This window comes from Dermacentor albipictus, chromosome 4 (genome assembly GCF_038994185.2).
Source record: "Dermacentor albipictus isolate Rhodes 1998 colony chromosome 4, USDA_Dalb.pri_finalv2, whole genome shotgun sequence".
NCBI lineage: Eukaryota > Metazoa > Arthropoda > Arachnida > Ixodida > Ixodidae > Dermacentor > Dermacentor albipictus.
In genome coordinates this window covers 28,716,356-28,730,241 of record NC_091824.1, presented here as the reverse complement: position 1 = coordinate 28,730,241, position 13,886 = coordinate 28,716,356, and the positions used below count along the sequence as shown (strand labels likewise).

The 13,886-nt window shown below is 44.7% G+C and overlaps 1 protein-coding gene across 1 annotated transcript in view; it reads right to left on the bottom strand.

The window, feature by feature from the left end:
- Window positions 1–7,101: 7,101 nt before the first annotated feature.
- The window catches only part of LOC135900170 (protein zwilch homolog), a 68,986-nt gene continuing 62,201 nt past the window's right edge, over window positions 7,102–13,886 (bottom strand). Inside the window, exon 16 of the mRNA XM_065429615.2 lies at window positions 7,102–7,583. Within this exon, the coding sequence (XP_065285687.1) occupies window positions 7,507–7,583 (77 nt within the window). The 3' untranslated portion in view covers window positions 7,102–7,506. The remainder of the gene's footprint in view (window positions 7,584–13,886) is intronic.

Sequence of the window (13,886 nt, the reverse complement as noted above, 5' to 3'; positions counted from 1 at the left end):
TCACACTTGCGCTTTTCAAGCGCACATAAGAAATCAGTGCGTCACACCCACCAGACATACTACACACAAGCAGTTGTTAAAACAGGAAAATACTGTATTTGAAAAACCATAAAGCAAGCCCTCATGTAACTCGATGCATATCTTACAAGGGGAAAAAGATGTACATTAGGATTACATAAATGTCACCTAATCCAACAATAGCAATGAGGTTAGCACAACAGTAAATAGAAATGAAGTGAGCGTAGCACTCTGGAGTAGAGCGCAATTTGTCTCCTTCTTGAACAAAACTTGCTGGCATGTACACAGGTAGATAGATAGATAAACTTTATTAAAAGAATAATCAGAAAAACCGCTAATGGTCGGGGCCCTTAGTCCAGGGCTCCGCTGGCTCTTGCCATCTTCTCAGCTCTCTTAATCAGCTTGAGCTGGTCGTCGAGGGCCGAGCTGGACAGCAGTGCCTCCCATTGCTCCCTCGTTGTGTTCGTGTCTGGGTGTTCTACGTTGTCTAGTGTGCACTCCCACTTAATGTGGTAATGTGCACAGGTAAGGATGCGCAGGTGAGCAGTACTGTTGAACCCACTTATAACAATATTCAAGTGCCAAGAAAATCCCTTTGTTGTAACCGATAATTGTTATAACCGGATTACACAAGGAGACAAACAAGAAAACATATGGCATTACCGGTTTCGACAATACTCGGATGTAACAACGAGCAGCTGCTGCACTGCGAACTTCTGCATGTCTATGGCAAGATGAACCACTTACTACAATGTTACCACACTGCAGTGTTGTCTATAAGAATTAAATGTGGCTGCGCCGAAAAGAAAAGGAATGTGAAATCCAGGAAAAGAAAAACAAATTGAAAAAATTCACCATCCCTGCTTCGCAAAAGTGGATGTCTAGCGAAGTTGTTAAAAAACATTACAACTGCTGAGGGGGGGGAGGTGTAAACAATGCTTTATTGCTTTAGAGTAATGGTAGTAATGGGAGTCATTGTAATTTTGAGAGCACACCGCCACTGGTCAGATTGACGTTTCTTTTTCCCTCTGCTGCTTCTCGTAACCACGCTGCTCCTTGAGAGTCCTAACTACGCATTGCCTACCCATAGCTGCGCTGCAACAGCAATGAATTCAGTTGCTAGGCCGGTTCTGCTATATATGAAAGGCTAGTGACATCACTCCACACATTGCAAGCTACCGACACTACAGCAACTTGCGCAACAGTAGTCTTTACCAGGAAACGTATGCGGGGAGTGCTAGGCGCTTTGCATTGTTATCACGAGTGCCTTATCGTCAATTGTGTGGCTCAGACACTTGTTTTATGCTTGTTCTTTACTGAAACGCATGCTGTTCTGCATGTTGTATACGTGATTTCTCAGAACGTATGCACTTTTCGCTTCAGTTTGCCGAGTGCTTGAAGCCTGTTTCACTTCCGCCACGGGTCGGCCTCGTATGGAACTACCTCTGGGATCAGCCCACATTTTGTCCCACAGACATGGACACGAACAAAGCGGATGCTCCCTCCCTCCCCCCTCCCCTCCCCGCACCCCAGAATTTTGCATTCTTTCCTTTTGCCAGATGCACCCAGTAGCCTGATTTAGTTGTTACAATTGATAGCCCGTCATGGGAGTATTGTAGTAAGTAGTTTTATTTTATCACAGAAACACATACAAAAGTTGGCACTGCATCAGCTGCTCATTGTTATATCTGATAGATTGTTAACACTTGTATCGTTATAAGTGGGTTGGACTGTATAGCAATGGATCAGGCCAACCACAAAAATTAACGCACCCTTTTCCTGTTGACTTATTGTGATGGCCCACTCGCTTAAATGAGCCTTCTATGAAAACACGCCTGGCAACAGAGACACACAACATATAAGAACAAGCATTCGCCAAAAAAAGAAACAGAGGATAGAAATACAAAACAAACAAAATACTTGAATTGTCCTTTTCTGTCTGCTTATTTCTTCCTTGGCGAAAGCTTGTTTTAATTTTTCACTCTCTGCTCGCAGACCAATACTGCTACCCCTGATGCAGGCCTGTCTGTATGTTCTACAGGGTGTTATGAGTGTTTTAGCTTGGCAAGATCAGCCCAGTAGAAGCAGCATTCAGAAGGACCCTCTGTTGGGCCAGTTGGTCTAACATTGTATATTCCAAATACAGCACAAAAATTACACATACACATAAAGAGGACACGAAAGACGCGGACAAGCGCTACTATCAACTGTTTATTCCAATCAACACACCCTCCGATATCATAAAGTGAGCCACGCACAAGTGTCACGCCCTTTTCCCATGCGAAAGTGATAAACTAAAAAGGTGAACAATACTGCTGCCTGCTTTAGATAGCAGAATTCAAGAAGTCTAGTTCGGCACTGTGCAAAAGAATAGATGCGTCGCTTGCACAGATAGGTGAATTTTTGTGGATATAGAATGCTCCTAAAGCCGCTCGAGCCGTGTGGTTTGCCGACTTGCCTAAAATAGTAGTCTCAGAAAAAAGTGCCTCGCAACCACACGCGATGATATGGGTAATCAAATGTGCATATTTGTCCTCTTTTTTCTTAACCTTTAGCGCGCTCTCCCTGAGCTGGCCATTGATGCACCGTTCAGTTTGGCCGACGTACACTTTTCCACACTTCAAGGGAACTGAATATACTAATCCTGTCGCACATCCTACATGGGGGTGTGCATGTCTGGTTTTGCAACCTCGCTTGCTATCAATGCAAACCCAAGGGCAGAGCCTGGAAAGCTTATTAGGAACCGTAAAGACCACAGGAATACTATGCCTGTTCGCGACCTTCTTTAGGCTGTGCGAGACCTTATGCATATAAGGCATTACTAAGGGCCTCACCGTCCGTCACTGGGTCTCCGCCCTTTCTGTTCCGGCTTTGTTCTTTACCTTTTACAGGAGAAATTTGGTCACTGCACCAACAAGCAACTAGGGAAATCCCGCTGCCAACAGGCGACCAATCCGATTTTCAAAGCTATGCTGCATCGTATGCTGGTACGACTTTCGGAGCGCAGCATCGAAGCATTGAAACTCAATGCCCTTTTCATTACTTTTGAATGGGCAGAGTCAAAAGGCAAAAAGACCCTTCTTGACCCGCAGGAGGTACTCCCAGCATACGTGGTCTGAGCGATACCTTAGCCTGAGATCCAGAAATTGTAAATCGTCAGTGCTAGGCAATACATGAGTGAAATTAAAACCATGCCCCACCTGTATAAAAACATCTAAAATACTTTCAGGAGATGTAAGGTCACCTTGTACCTCTAAAAGAACTAAAAAGTCATCGACATACCAAAACACTTTATCCCTTTGAAGGTTTTTGCCGTACATGTACGGCGGCGATTTTCTGTCCCACAAGGTCTTTGCCGTACGAGTATGGTTTCGACCCTCCGTTTGAAATTTCGCACCATAATGACGATGCGTGCTCACTGGGAGGTGCTGCCACCTCTTAGGACGTACAAGAAGCGCTTGAAATTTGTGCTACCTTCTTGGGGAGATAAACACAACTGATTTCTAGCTTCAGCACGTCGGGCAGACTACGGCAACACCCCTTTTGCGGTTTCGGTTTAGCCGCATGATCGCAACGGAGGCGCGCGAGACGTCATTTTTCTCTTTGTCGGAAGTCTCTTGCAGAGATGGTGGAAGTTGATTTCTATCTTGATTGGCACTGCTCTTAGCTTGTTTATAATCGCCGCTCATGAGGTATTCTCGCTCTCAGCAGCAACGCGCTTTTGCAGTTTCGGTTCCTCCGCGTGAGTGCAAAGGAGGCTTGCAAAACGTGATTTTTCTCTTTGTCGGCACGCTATCGTAGAGGTGACGGAAGTTGATTTATATCTTGATTGATGCTGCTCTTAGCTTGGTTATAATCGCCGCTCACAAGGTATTATCGCTCTCTGTGGCAATGCGCTTATGCGATAGGGTGCCTCAGACCACTGCCCAAGGCAGCCGCAAGCAGAGATGTCATGCGTGCGCCAACACAACACAGCACTCCAAAAGAAGAATATACACGCGTTTTAGGTGTGCGGACTGAGATAAGGCGCTGTGCGGAGACCCGTGTTTCAAGGAGTACCACACTCTGAAATACAATTGAACATTCTGCAGTTCTGAGTGATGCCGGCACCAAAATAGTGTTCCTAATTTTTTTTTACTATTTATTCCCGACTTATACATTTTGTACATTCAAGATCCGCAATAAAGTAATTTGACCACCTGGGAGTTTTTTTCAAAATAATTTGACCCTCAGAGGGTTAAGAAGGTTTCAACCATTAAAAGCGAAGCTGAGCACCCTGTCAATATCAGCTAAAAATATGCCACACAAAATTGGGGCAACACAAGACCTATACACACTCCCCTACATTGCAGAAAAGGCTGCTAGTTAAAAATAATAAATGTTACACTAAGATAAAACTCTAAAAGCATAAAAAAATTGTAAACCTACAAATTGTAATTTTTTTGCTGTATTTGGAATTTACAAAGACGCAGCATTGCATGTGCTAATCCACACCCCACATGAACTTTAAAGGGTATTTCCCATTAAGCTAGCTGACTTTGTAAAACTTGTCCACCCCTAAATATACCCCTCATATACCTCCTGACACTTCACTCAAATGCTATTTTACAGCTTTAACAATTACAGCATGCAGGGTGTAATTTTGTCCCATGATAGTGCACTTTCCATTTTCAACAATATGATTGCAGTACCTTCTTGTCAGGAATGTCATGAAAAACATCCAAGCATTCTATAGAATTTGAGAGAGGAGAGTAGTGGGCACACAGCTTAATGACAGAAATTCACACAAGGTTGATGACACAAGGTTGATGACACAAAACTCAACTCCACAGATTGTTTTGCATGTTCAAAGCTGGCATTTGGCTGGGATGGCAACACTACAAAACACTAAAACAGCTTATCAAGAAGCTGCCTTAACTGCAATGCTTGGTTGCCTGACATTTGAGCTTGCCACACTTTGAAACACAAGAAAGGAACAATAAAATAAAATAAACCATTCTAATAATGCATTATAATAGGAGCAGCAGTCCAGATACAGCTCAAGGTGCTTTCTCAATTCAATTACACACAAAGAAAGCTGACATTATGTTTTTCAAATGCGATACGTTAAGACAAGCTTGGGATCACTTTCATAAAAAGCGAGGGCACCTTTATGTACGTGGATCAATGGCCCGACACAAATACAATAACATGGCTGTTGCGGTGTGCTGTGGCCTGGGTGGCAGCAGTGTACAGTATGCTGGAAACGAATTCTTACACCTATGTACAATGAATAAAGCATTTTGCTATAACACAAGATGGTTTCTCAGTTATTCCAAAATGAACTTAAGCAGTCAAATCCATTTACTTCAATAGCCGATAATACTACTGAAAGATAATTAGGAATTCTTTCCCTTGGTCAATGCTCGAGTGACATGTGATCACTACAATCGCTCAAGCTCATGACACCAGGATGCGAGCTTACACGTACCAGCTACCACAGAAAGTAACACAAAAATGCTTCACACTTGAAAGAGAGGCATTGTGTGCCGTTTTACACTGCAGGCAGTGTGTTCGTCCGTGTGACTTGGAATCTGGCTGGAAGCAGGACTCCCTCGACAGGAAGGGCGCGCAGGAAACTTTCAGCTCTTGTTGCGCTACGCAGACGCTCAATAATTTGCAGACATGATTGCTACACAGCGAGATATCCGCGCCACACTTGTTTGCATGCAGTGCCAAGGCCTGGTGAGTCGCCACGTGCTGATATAAAAGCCAAGCGGCAAAAATAAAGCTTCAGTGTGAAGCTAGCTGTAATTTGCATCCGAATGGCTAACACTAGTGAAATGTTAGAAAGTCGCTCCAGCAGTACCGTGACACCTACCGGCAACAGCACAACATGCATGATGAAAAAAGAAAAAAATACTGCAGCGGTGAATGGGGAGACACGGGCTAAACACTCACAAAACTGCACGATAATAGCGCGCGAGTCTTATTTACAGAGTATTTACAAGATGTTTAAACACTGTACAAACAGAATTCGCAAGGCCCTAGGTCGCTCTGAAGCAAAGACTGACACCCTTTACGATAGTGACATGGATACCTCTCCACGCTGGCTACCATTAGTCCATCCAATTTCTAGGGACTCCATTTCTCTCTTCGTCTTTCGTGGTGTCCCTCAATGGCTCTTCTCTGCATCGCAGGAACAGTACACACCGAGTTTATCTTGGACAAGTAGCTACATGTGTGCCATAGCACAGACGGACTAAAGTTATAATGGCAAGTTTCAGGTGAGCAACTACAGGCCACACAGAGCCAGCAAAAGTTTCAGAGTGCTTTCAACTGCCACAGGATGCTCAACGAGCATACCGAGTATCGGGCACAGGTACATGCTGACATGGTACCGTAAGCAACAGTATTGCAATGTTCTCAAGAGGCTGTACACAATCTCGTAGCAAACCGAAAATTTCAGTGCTGCACGATGAATCTTCGTCAGGTTTATGGTGCGCTATACACGGGACTTAATATTCGTTGACGTGAACAACCTCCCCACAGCTTTCGCAGTCCACTACAAATTGCTGTCATCATCCCCTCACAACGAAGCAAACTCACTTTCAAACGTAATGGTAAATGATCTGTTATTTTCGCACTCATGGCTGGCATGATGCATGCAGGGTTTCATTCAACATGTGCTGAAGTGGTTTTGGGAGCTCGTTTGGGCGGAAAGACTGTTGCCAGGTTCAACCATGCTGACGACTATACAGGCAGTTTTATTTGCGCATGTGTCATGAATTAGGCAACTTAAGGGCTGGACACACAAACATGGCATCGTGGAACTAAAGCGAGCGGTTGGAATGACTTTTTGGTAAAGAAATACAAGTAAATATTTTCCTAATTTGCAAAAGAACAACTCCATTGTGAATTTGATTACCTAACGGCGACAATGGATAATCTTGCAAATAAAATGTGAAATGAATACTCACTGTTGCACACTTTCCAAGTCTGAAAGGAAACTGGATGTGCACTGCCAACTTAAATCTTGGCTACACTGCCATTGGGCAGGTGAAGTTCATTGCATGAAATCTGAATTAGCAATTAAGACACGAGTCAAGCAGTCTCAAAACTACATTACAGCACACTCTCTCCACAGTCAGTGGCATAGATGTGCACCACATCTAAAGAAATATTAAAGTAATCAAGAATCAAAAAGGCCATGGGTACCCTGCAGTCAAAGTGAGCCTTAAGTGTGTGAGGCAAACGAATGCGCTGTCCTGTCCACCGTTCACCACAATGAAAGCACCAGCTGTTACAACCACCAGCCGTGGCACGGTGAGGCTTTTACCAAAACTGTGCCAGGTTCCTGGAATGCTCGATGACGAGCTTCAGAAGCTTCCAGAGAAGCATCTGCGCGACTGCCATGGCACTGAGGCTTTCGTCGCCGTAAACTTTCTCACAGTCGCTGTTGTCGTCATACTTGTTCGGATCATGGGCATGATCCGAACGACAGTTGTCTCACAATCTCAGTTTGTCTTGCGTGTTGGAGATGATGGTGCAGTAGTAGTCCGAGTCCCTCGGGTGGTGGGGCACATCTGCAGAGAACGAGTTGCAGAGATAAGGCCTTTCTGCAACTATCTCACCAGAGCGAGCTTTGCGCCACCTGGTGGCTGCACTGCTCCGGCTGCTCACGTTTGCGCCCCCACCCATCCAACAATCCATCCAAACCAGCTGAGTTTACTGAAGTACCAGACACTAAAACTCATGTTCCTATGGGTGGGCAGCGCAACCCGGACGAAGGACGAGAGGAAGTACACAACACGAGCAAAACTCTGCAGTCTCCACTCATCACTTTTGAGGATACTGTCACTTTTGCTTAGAATGTGCGAATACTGGACAGCAGATTTGAAAACGAATATCGAAACAAATAATGGGGAAAAAAGCTGGATATTGAATCAAATAATGACCATTAGAAAATTTAATGCAGTTTTATGGTTAGAAATTTTGTCCAAAGGAACATGGTGCTGCACATGCTCACAAATCTACACATATTACATAACAAAAGTGTTGCTAGCTACTATTAGGAACTTAGGTACCTAGGAATCAAGATGTGCAGTATGGGCTACGTTCATCAAAGGGAACATCAAATTAGCATGCCTGCACTGATGCAAACTCAGTGCGCATACAAAGGTCGGGAAAACATATTTTTATTGATAGAATGTCGGTTGAATAGAATCAAGTGATTTTTTTCCCTCTGAAGCTAAATAAATAACGAAGTTGTGAGGTTTTCTGTTTAATCGTGGATCGTACTGTGTTTAATGGCAATCTTCTATCGCTTAGAAAGTTGCTTAATTTCCAGTTTTCTTCAAGAAAATGAAAGGGTATTTTCATCTTTATGGTGGGTGGTCTCTATGGGTTATCGTCAGCTCGTTAAGGACAATTTGCGTAAGAGACAAAAGCGGGGACTGTGCATCACGTGACTCGACACAGCTCCGCACGGTCATCGGCAAAGCACGGGTCGACCATGGTCTGCGCCAATTGTAAAGAGTGGCCGCCTTTTCACTTTCAGGTTCAGCATCGTTTGCTGCCTGTAACAGGTTCTCAAATTGAGAGGATCGCTGCAAATTTGTGGGACCCCTCCACCCTTTATTCACGTCCATCTACCTCTGTGTAAATAGCCTCCGTAGCTGGGAGGCCAGTGCAGTAGTCATGACATTTTTGAGCCTGCCATGTACTGTAAAACCTCATTGATATGCAGTTGCCGGGGGATGTGGATCAAGTATGCAATAAGCGATGTGTTAATTATCCAACAACGGTAGATGAGAGGCTATAGATTTATCAGCCAACAAAACTTGTTAATTCTCACTCGCAGAGAAGTTTTGTTTGTGAGCAGGCACCAAATATACGTGATTTTGACTTGCCGCCATAGTGGCCTCGTAGCGACAACAGCATCCTCAAACTCAGCAAGGCCACGACGCAGTTTATTCATCGAGCCCCACTTCTCTGCGAACGCCCTGACGATCAACACACTAACCGTTACAAAGACGGCGCCGAATAAAACAACACACGAAGAAGGGGAACACGAGACAGCACGTCGTGTGTTGTTTTATTCAGCGCCGTCTTTGTAATCATGCTTAACCAACTAGACCGCCAACACATGCTCAGTCACACTAACCGTGTCGGATACAGAAGGCCACTATCCACGAAATCAGCCATGATGGACAACATGGAAGCGCTAGAAGCTATGTGAGCAGGAAACACGTTATGGCTAAGTACCATGTTTTGCCGTCACTATTGATGGCGACTGCAGTGTGGGAAAGCTCCGTGCATTGCAATTTCACCCCCCTGCCCCTGTCTGTGGTCTGCGCGCACATTTAACCAATTCCACACTTGTATGTGGAGAAAAATGAAGTAAATACTACCTGCTAACCGTTTGGCATGTGTTAAGCAACTACGGCTTAAATGGTCAGCAATATATAAGGTTCAATGGCAACAGGGCAGGGGATTCCTGGTGACTATATTTAAAACGGCATTACTTTTAAGCTGGTGTGTATTAGCGAGGTTTTACTGTATATCCAAAGCTAGTTTTGTGATGGGTTGCTGAAGCTAATGTGATAGTCGCCTATACGATAAATAAGGGAGCGACGTGCGCTTACGAATGCTGTTCGGAATGAGGGGCCAATGTGCGGTATATCACAAATGTGAGGAACTGTGCACAACTGTCATCCCGTACACTCATTTTCATTGGTCAGGCGATTTGTTGGCTTTCTGAATGTCGTGTGACAGCCGTCAATAGATCTGCATTGATCTGATATGAAACCGTAACTCTAGTTGCAGACACTTGACAACGTGCCACTCAGATTAGGCCTGACGGGCTAGACAATGGGGCGAATGATGTGGCTGTGACGAAAATTTGCCACTGGTTGGTGTGATAACAGGCCATAAGCTATCACGGAAGGCTTGTAGCTAATATGTTTCTACAGGTAACTCATCAGTAGTTTGCCACGAGATTGTACATACGGCCAGGTTAGACTGACGGCCGTCGAAGAGGCATATCTGATATGACCTGCATGACTTCAGGTGGCTTATTGGAACAATTTTCTGTCATGCTTTCGTGCTTTTCATACCCGCTGCTTTTCTAGTTCCCTCTGTCCATGTCGCATTAATCATTTCGATTGGTTCCGTCGATTTGGATGAACCTTATACTGACAAAGATTGCACACCACTGGAACGCTGCGCACCTCAAGGCACCGACCATGGCCGGGTCTTTCACCGAATATACCAAATATTAAAAAAAAAATACACACTCGAATCTCATCATAACGAAGTTGAAGGGGAACCCAAAGTTACTTTGTTATGTTGCTTTGTTATGTCAACTATTGCCCTATACTGGATTGTATACTCAGTAGGGTACAGAACTTTAAACATTCAAGGATGACTATGGCTCCATGACCCGCTGAACCACTACGCGACCATGTATGTGTTGAAAATTCAATAAAACAGCAAAACGTTCTCTGGTGTGTGCAATACATAATGTTTTAGCACCTGATGCAATAGTCGTTAAGATAGCGTCCTTATGTTCCAATGTGATGGTCTTATGCTCCGGCTTTTCACTTGACTTGCTCACATTGACATGAAACCGTTAAAACACCGACGCGGTCGTTGGGAACAGATAGCACGCTGCGATGTGAATGAAGTCCATCATGTTCGAGCAGCACGTGACACACAACATGGTACACCGACTATGTAGCTGGGGTGGTATTCTCGGGCAAGCTCCACAACTTTCGGAGACCGTTTCACATCCGCGTGGTGTCCCTAACCAGTCGAAGTTTATGGCTGACAGAGCTTGTCACAGTGCCAAAAACACTGTCGTCTGTATAGATGGACACATTTGGCCCATGAAAGTGAAACTATCTGATCTGGCGCACTTTCGTGGCCCCACGGCTGCCACAGCATCGCTGTCAGAGTTACATCTGCTGTATGAGCACACCGACTTGGCTTGGCCGGCTTGTGCTGGCTTCATACATTCTCGGCGGTCATATCTAGCTGCACCAGCCAGTGTGGCACACCGCAGTGAGAGAAAGAGAAGTGGAGGTACTGGTTTTTCGGCTTGTCGCGGGGCAGCTACGTGTGGCTTCCAAATTGCTATCTCGGAGGGTGCACCTGGTGGCCTAGCTTTGCCAGCTAAGTGCCACAGCAACAGAGAGGTGCGATAAGATAAGAAAGAGGTGCTGCTTGTGCGCAGCTAACATGTGTGCAGCTACACGTGGCAGTGAGAAAGACAAGTGCTGCTCGACAGCGTACTCGACACAGGAATCTTGAACTGCCACACCGAACGAGAGTGGAACCTGGCAGAAAGCAATATGCTTGCTGCACAACAGTTGGTACAGTCAAATCTCGATAATTCGAACTTGGAGGGGCCTGAAAATTTGTTCGAATTAGAGAAGTTCGCCTTTAAGGAAGCTAATTGAATGGAGTACTTACCTGCATTGGCCCATGTGCACTGAGCTAACACATGAGCGGTAAGTTCCACAAGGTTTATTCACACGTATTTACATCTTTAGGCGGATCAGTGCTGGTACTGTCATAGGAGACGATAGATGAACGCATGTAGAGTTAAAGGAGACACACCATGTCCAGTGACAATTGCCCCTTCGAACTTTTAGTATGCTTCAGCACGTATAACTGCTGTAATGGGACGAAGTTGACTTTCAGGAATTGACATTATGCAATGCACCATGCTTTCCGTGCTCCGAAGCCCTTGGCGAGGATTACAGAGGCGGAGTCGGTGCTATTGCTAACGGCAGCAAATTGTTCCAATGAAAAACACGGCACCGAACAGAAAGAAACTTGGTAGCTAATGTAGAAGTAGCTAGGCCTAGCGTTGCTGCGGCATGGCTACGGCTGCCAATGGATCTGCGTGCGAGAGCACCGGCTCAAGGCGGCGCAATAATCAAAATGGCGGTGGTGGTGGCTTCGATTAATGCCATTTCAGACATGTGGCGATGGCAAAACATCCGAAAAATGGGACGGCGAAGGTTTTTTGTGCCCGAAATTTTAGATGTTCTTATAAGTTAACTCTATGGGGTACATGGCGGTGCCGCAACACTAACAGAAGTCACTAACCCGTTACTAACAGAAGTAATCGGTGATGCGTGCCTGCACATGCCAGCGCACTAATTTCCGCTACATTCTTTTTTCCTTCGCATGCGACAATGAGGAGTCTCTCCTAAGGTCTTCCTCTATGGCAGTGTCAGAGGAATGCTGTTCAAAGGCGCCGCCGCGTGATTTGGTGTGCTGCTGAGAGCATTGTCGGAGCGCACTATGTTCGAATTAACCGTCACAAATGCTTGTGCGTTCAAATTACCGAGAGTTTTCGCCCAATAAATACACATAACTTTGACGGGACCACGGCGTCAGTTCGAATAAACCGAATGTTCAAATTAAGCATGTTCGAATTAACGAGATTCACCTGTACTTCCGGGTTCGGAGAAGAACCTAGTTCATTATATCCACTAGAGGCAGAATTTTACTGCATTAAAATTTAGTTTTAAATACATGGATCTCTATGGAAAGTTTAAGGTGAATGACATTTACTTTGTTATGTATATTATTTCGTTATAACAAGGTTCAAGTGTAGTACATGACACGTGGACTTGTTTATCCTTCACGGGTGAGTGCTTTCCACTGTCTAATTAATGTTATCGCGCAACACTGGAGATGCCCACATGTATCGGAAGTTTCTGGAATGTTGTCGATGGTTCTGTTGTCACCGAAGCTTGTGTAATCTGACTGTATGTGCAACATGAATTGTGTAGAACTTTCAGGAAGACAAGCAGGCACCACCAGTTACTCTGGAACCTTCGATGATTCCTGTATGAAAGCCGATGCGCTCGACTGGCAGATCAGATTTTCGATGGTCACCGACTGCGTTTGCCACTGTCACCGCTCTTTAAGTGTAGCCAGTTTTTTGAGGGCACAAGTTCGCCCAATAAAACGCTAGTTTCGTCACTCCCACATTTGCTGCTTTCTTCACCATCACTACTACGTGACAACATATTCGATTTGCAAATCTAATTATTCGAGTGGTCACTATTCAATTCGACACCGAATATTTGAGTATTCCCTACATTGGCTAGATTTCACGTGACTAGCACAGAATCTATTGGCATCTACAGGTGACAGTGTTCCTGGCAAAGTACCAAGTATACTGATGCAGCGGAGTACCAGAAAAGCTGTAGACACCACTGTGTCTGGCAAATGTCATGTCAAATCTTGGGACAGTATCTCCAAAACTGATCACCCCATCACATTACCCCAGAAATCAAAGCAACACTCGAGTGAGAACTACAACAGCCAACAAGATCAGCAGTCATCAAATCCAATCACACTGCATGCTATTTATACAGAGGAGTCCCTTTAAGATGAACTCGAAGGGACCATGAAAATTTGTTAATCTTATCAGAAGTTTGTCTTATGAGAAGAATAATTGGCAACACAACCAGATGCATCTAAATATCTTACTTAAAACTGTAGATGAAGTAGACTTCAAATGGGGGCAAAAAATGACAAAAAGTATTTGTGTAGCTGAACTGAATAAAAAATTGTTTTCAAGTGGTACTCTTGCTTAGTTTCATGCAGTCCGTCATGAATCTTCGGCGAGCAGCCACAAACCTGTCATCTCACCTAATGACCTTAAAAATCCTTCTGTTCCTTCGTGAAGCTGCAAAAACTTCACTAAGGAGTTAAAGCAGGCATCTGTCTCCTGACAAGTCATGGGTTCACGCTTCGAGGTAGCGAAAGCACAAAGAAGCACGCTGCATGTGTAGCAAAGCAACGCAACCTTGAGAAAAGTCTAGGTGACAAGCGAAGTGGGGAAGGAGAAACGAGGTGAAGCG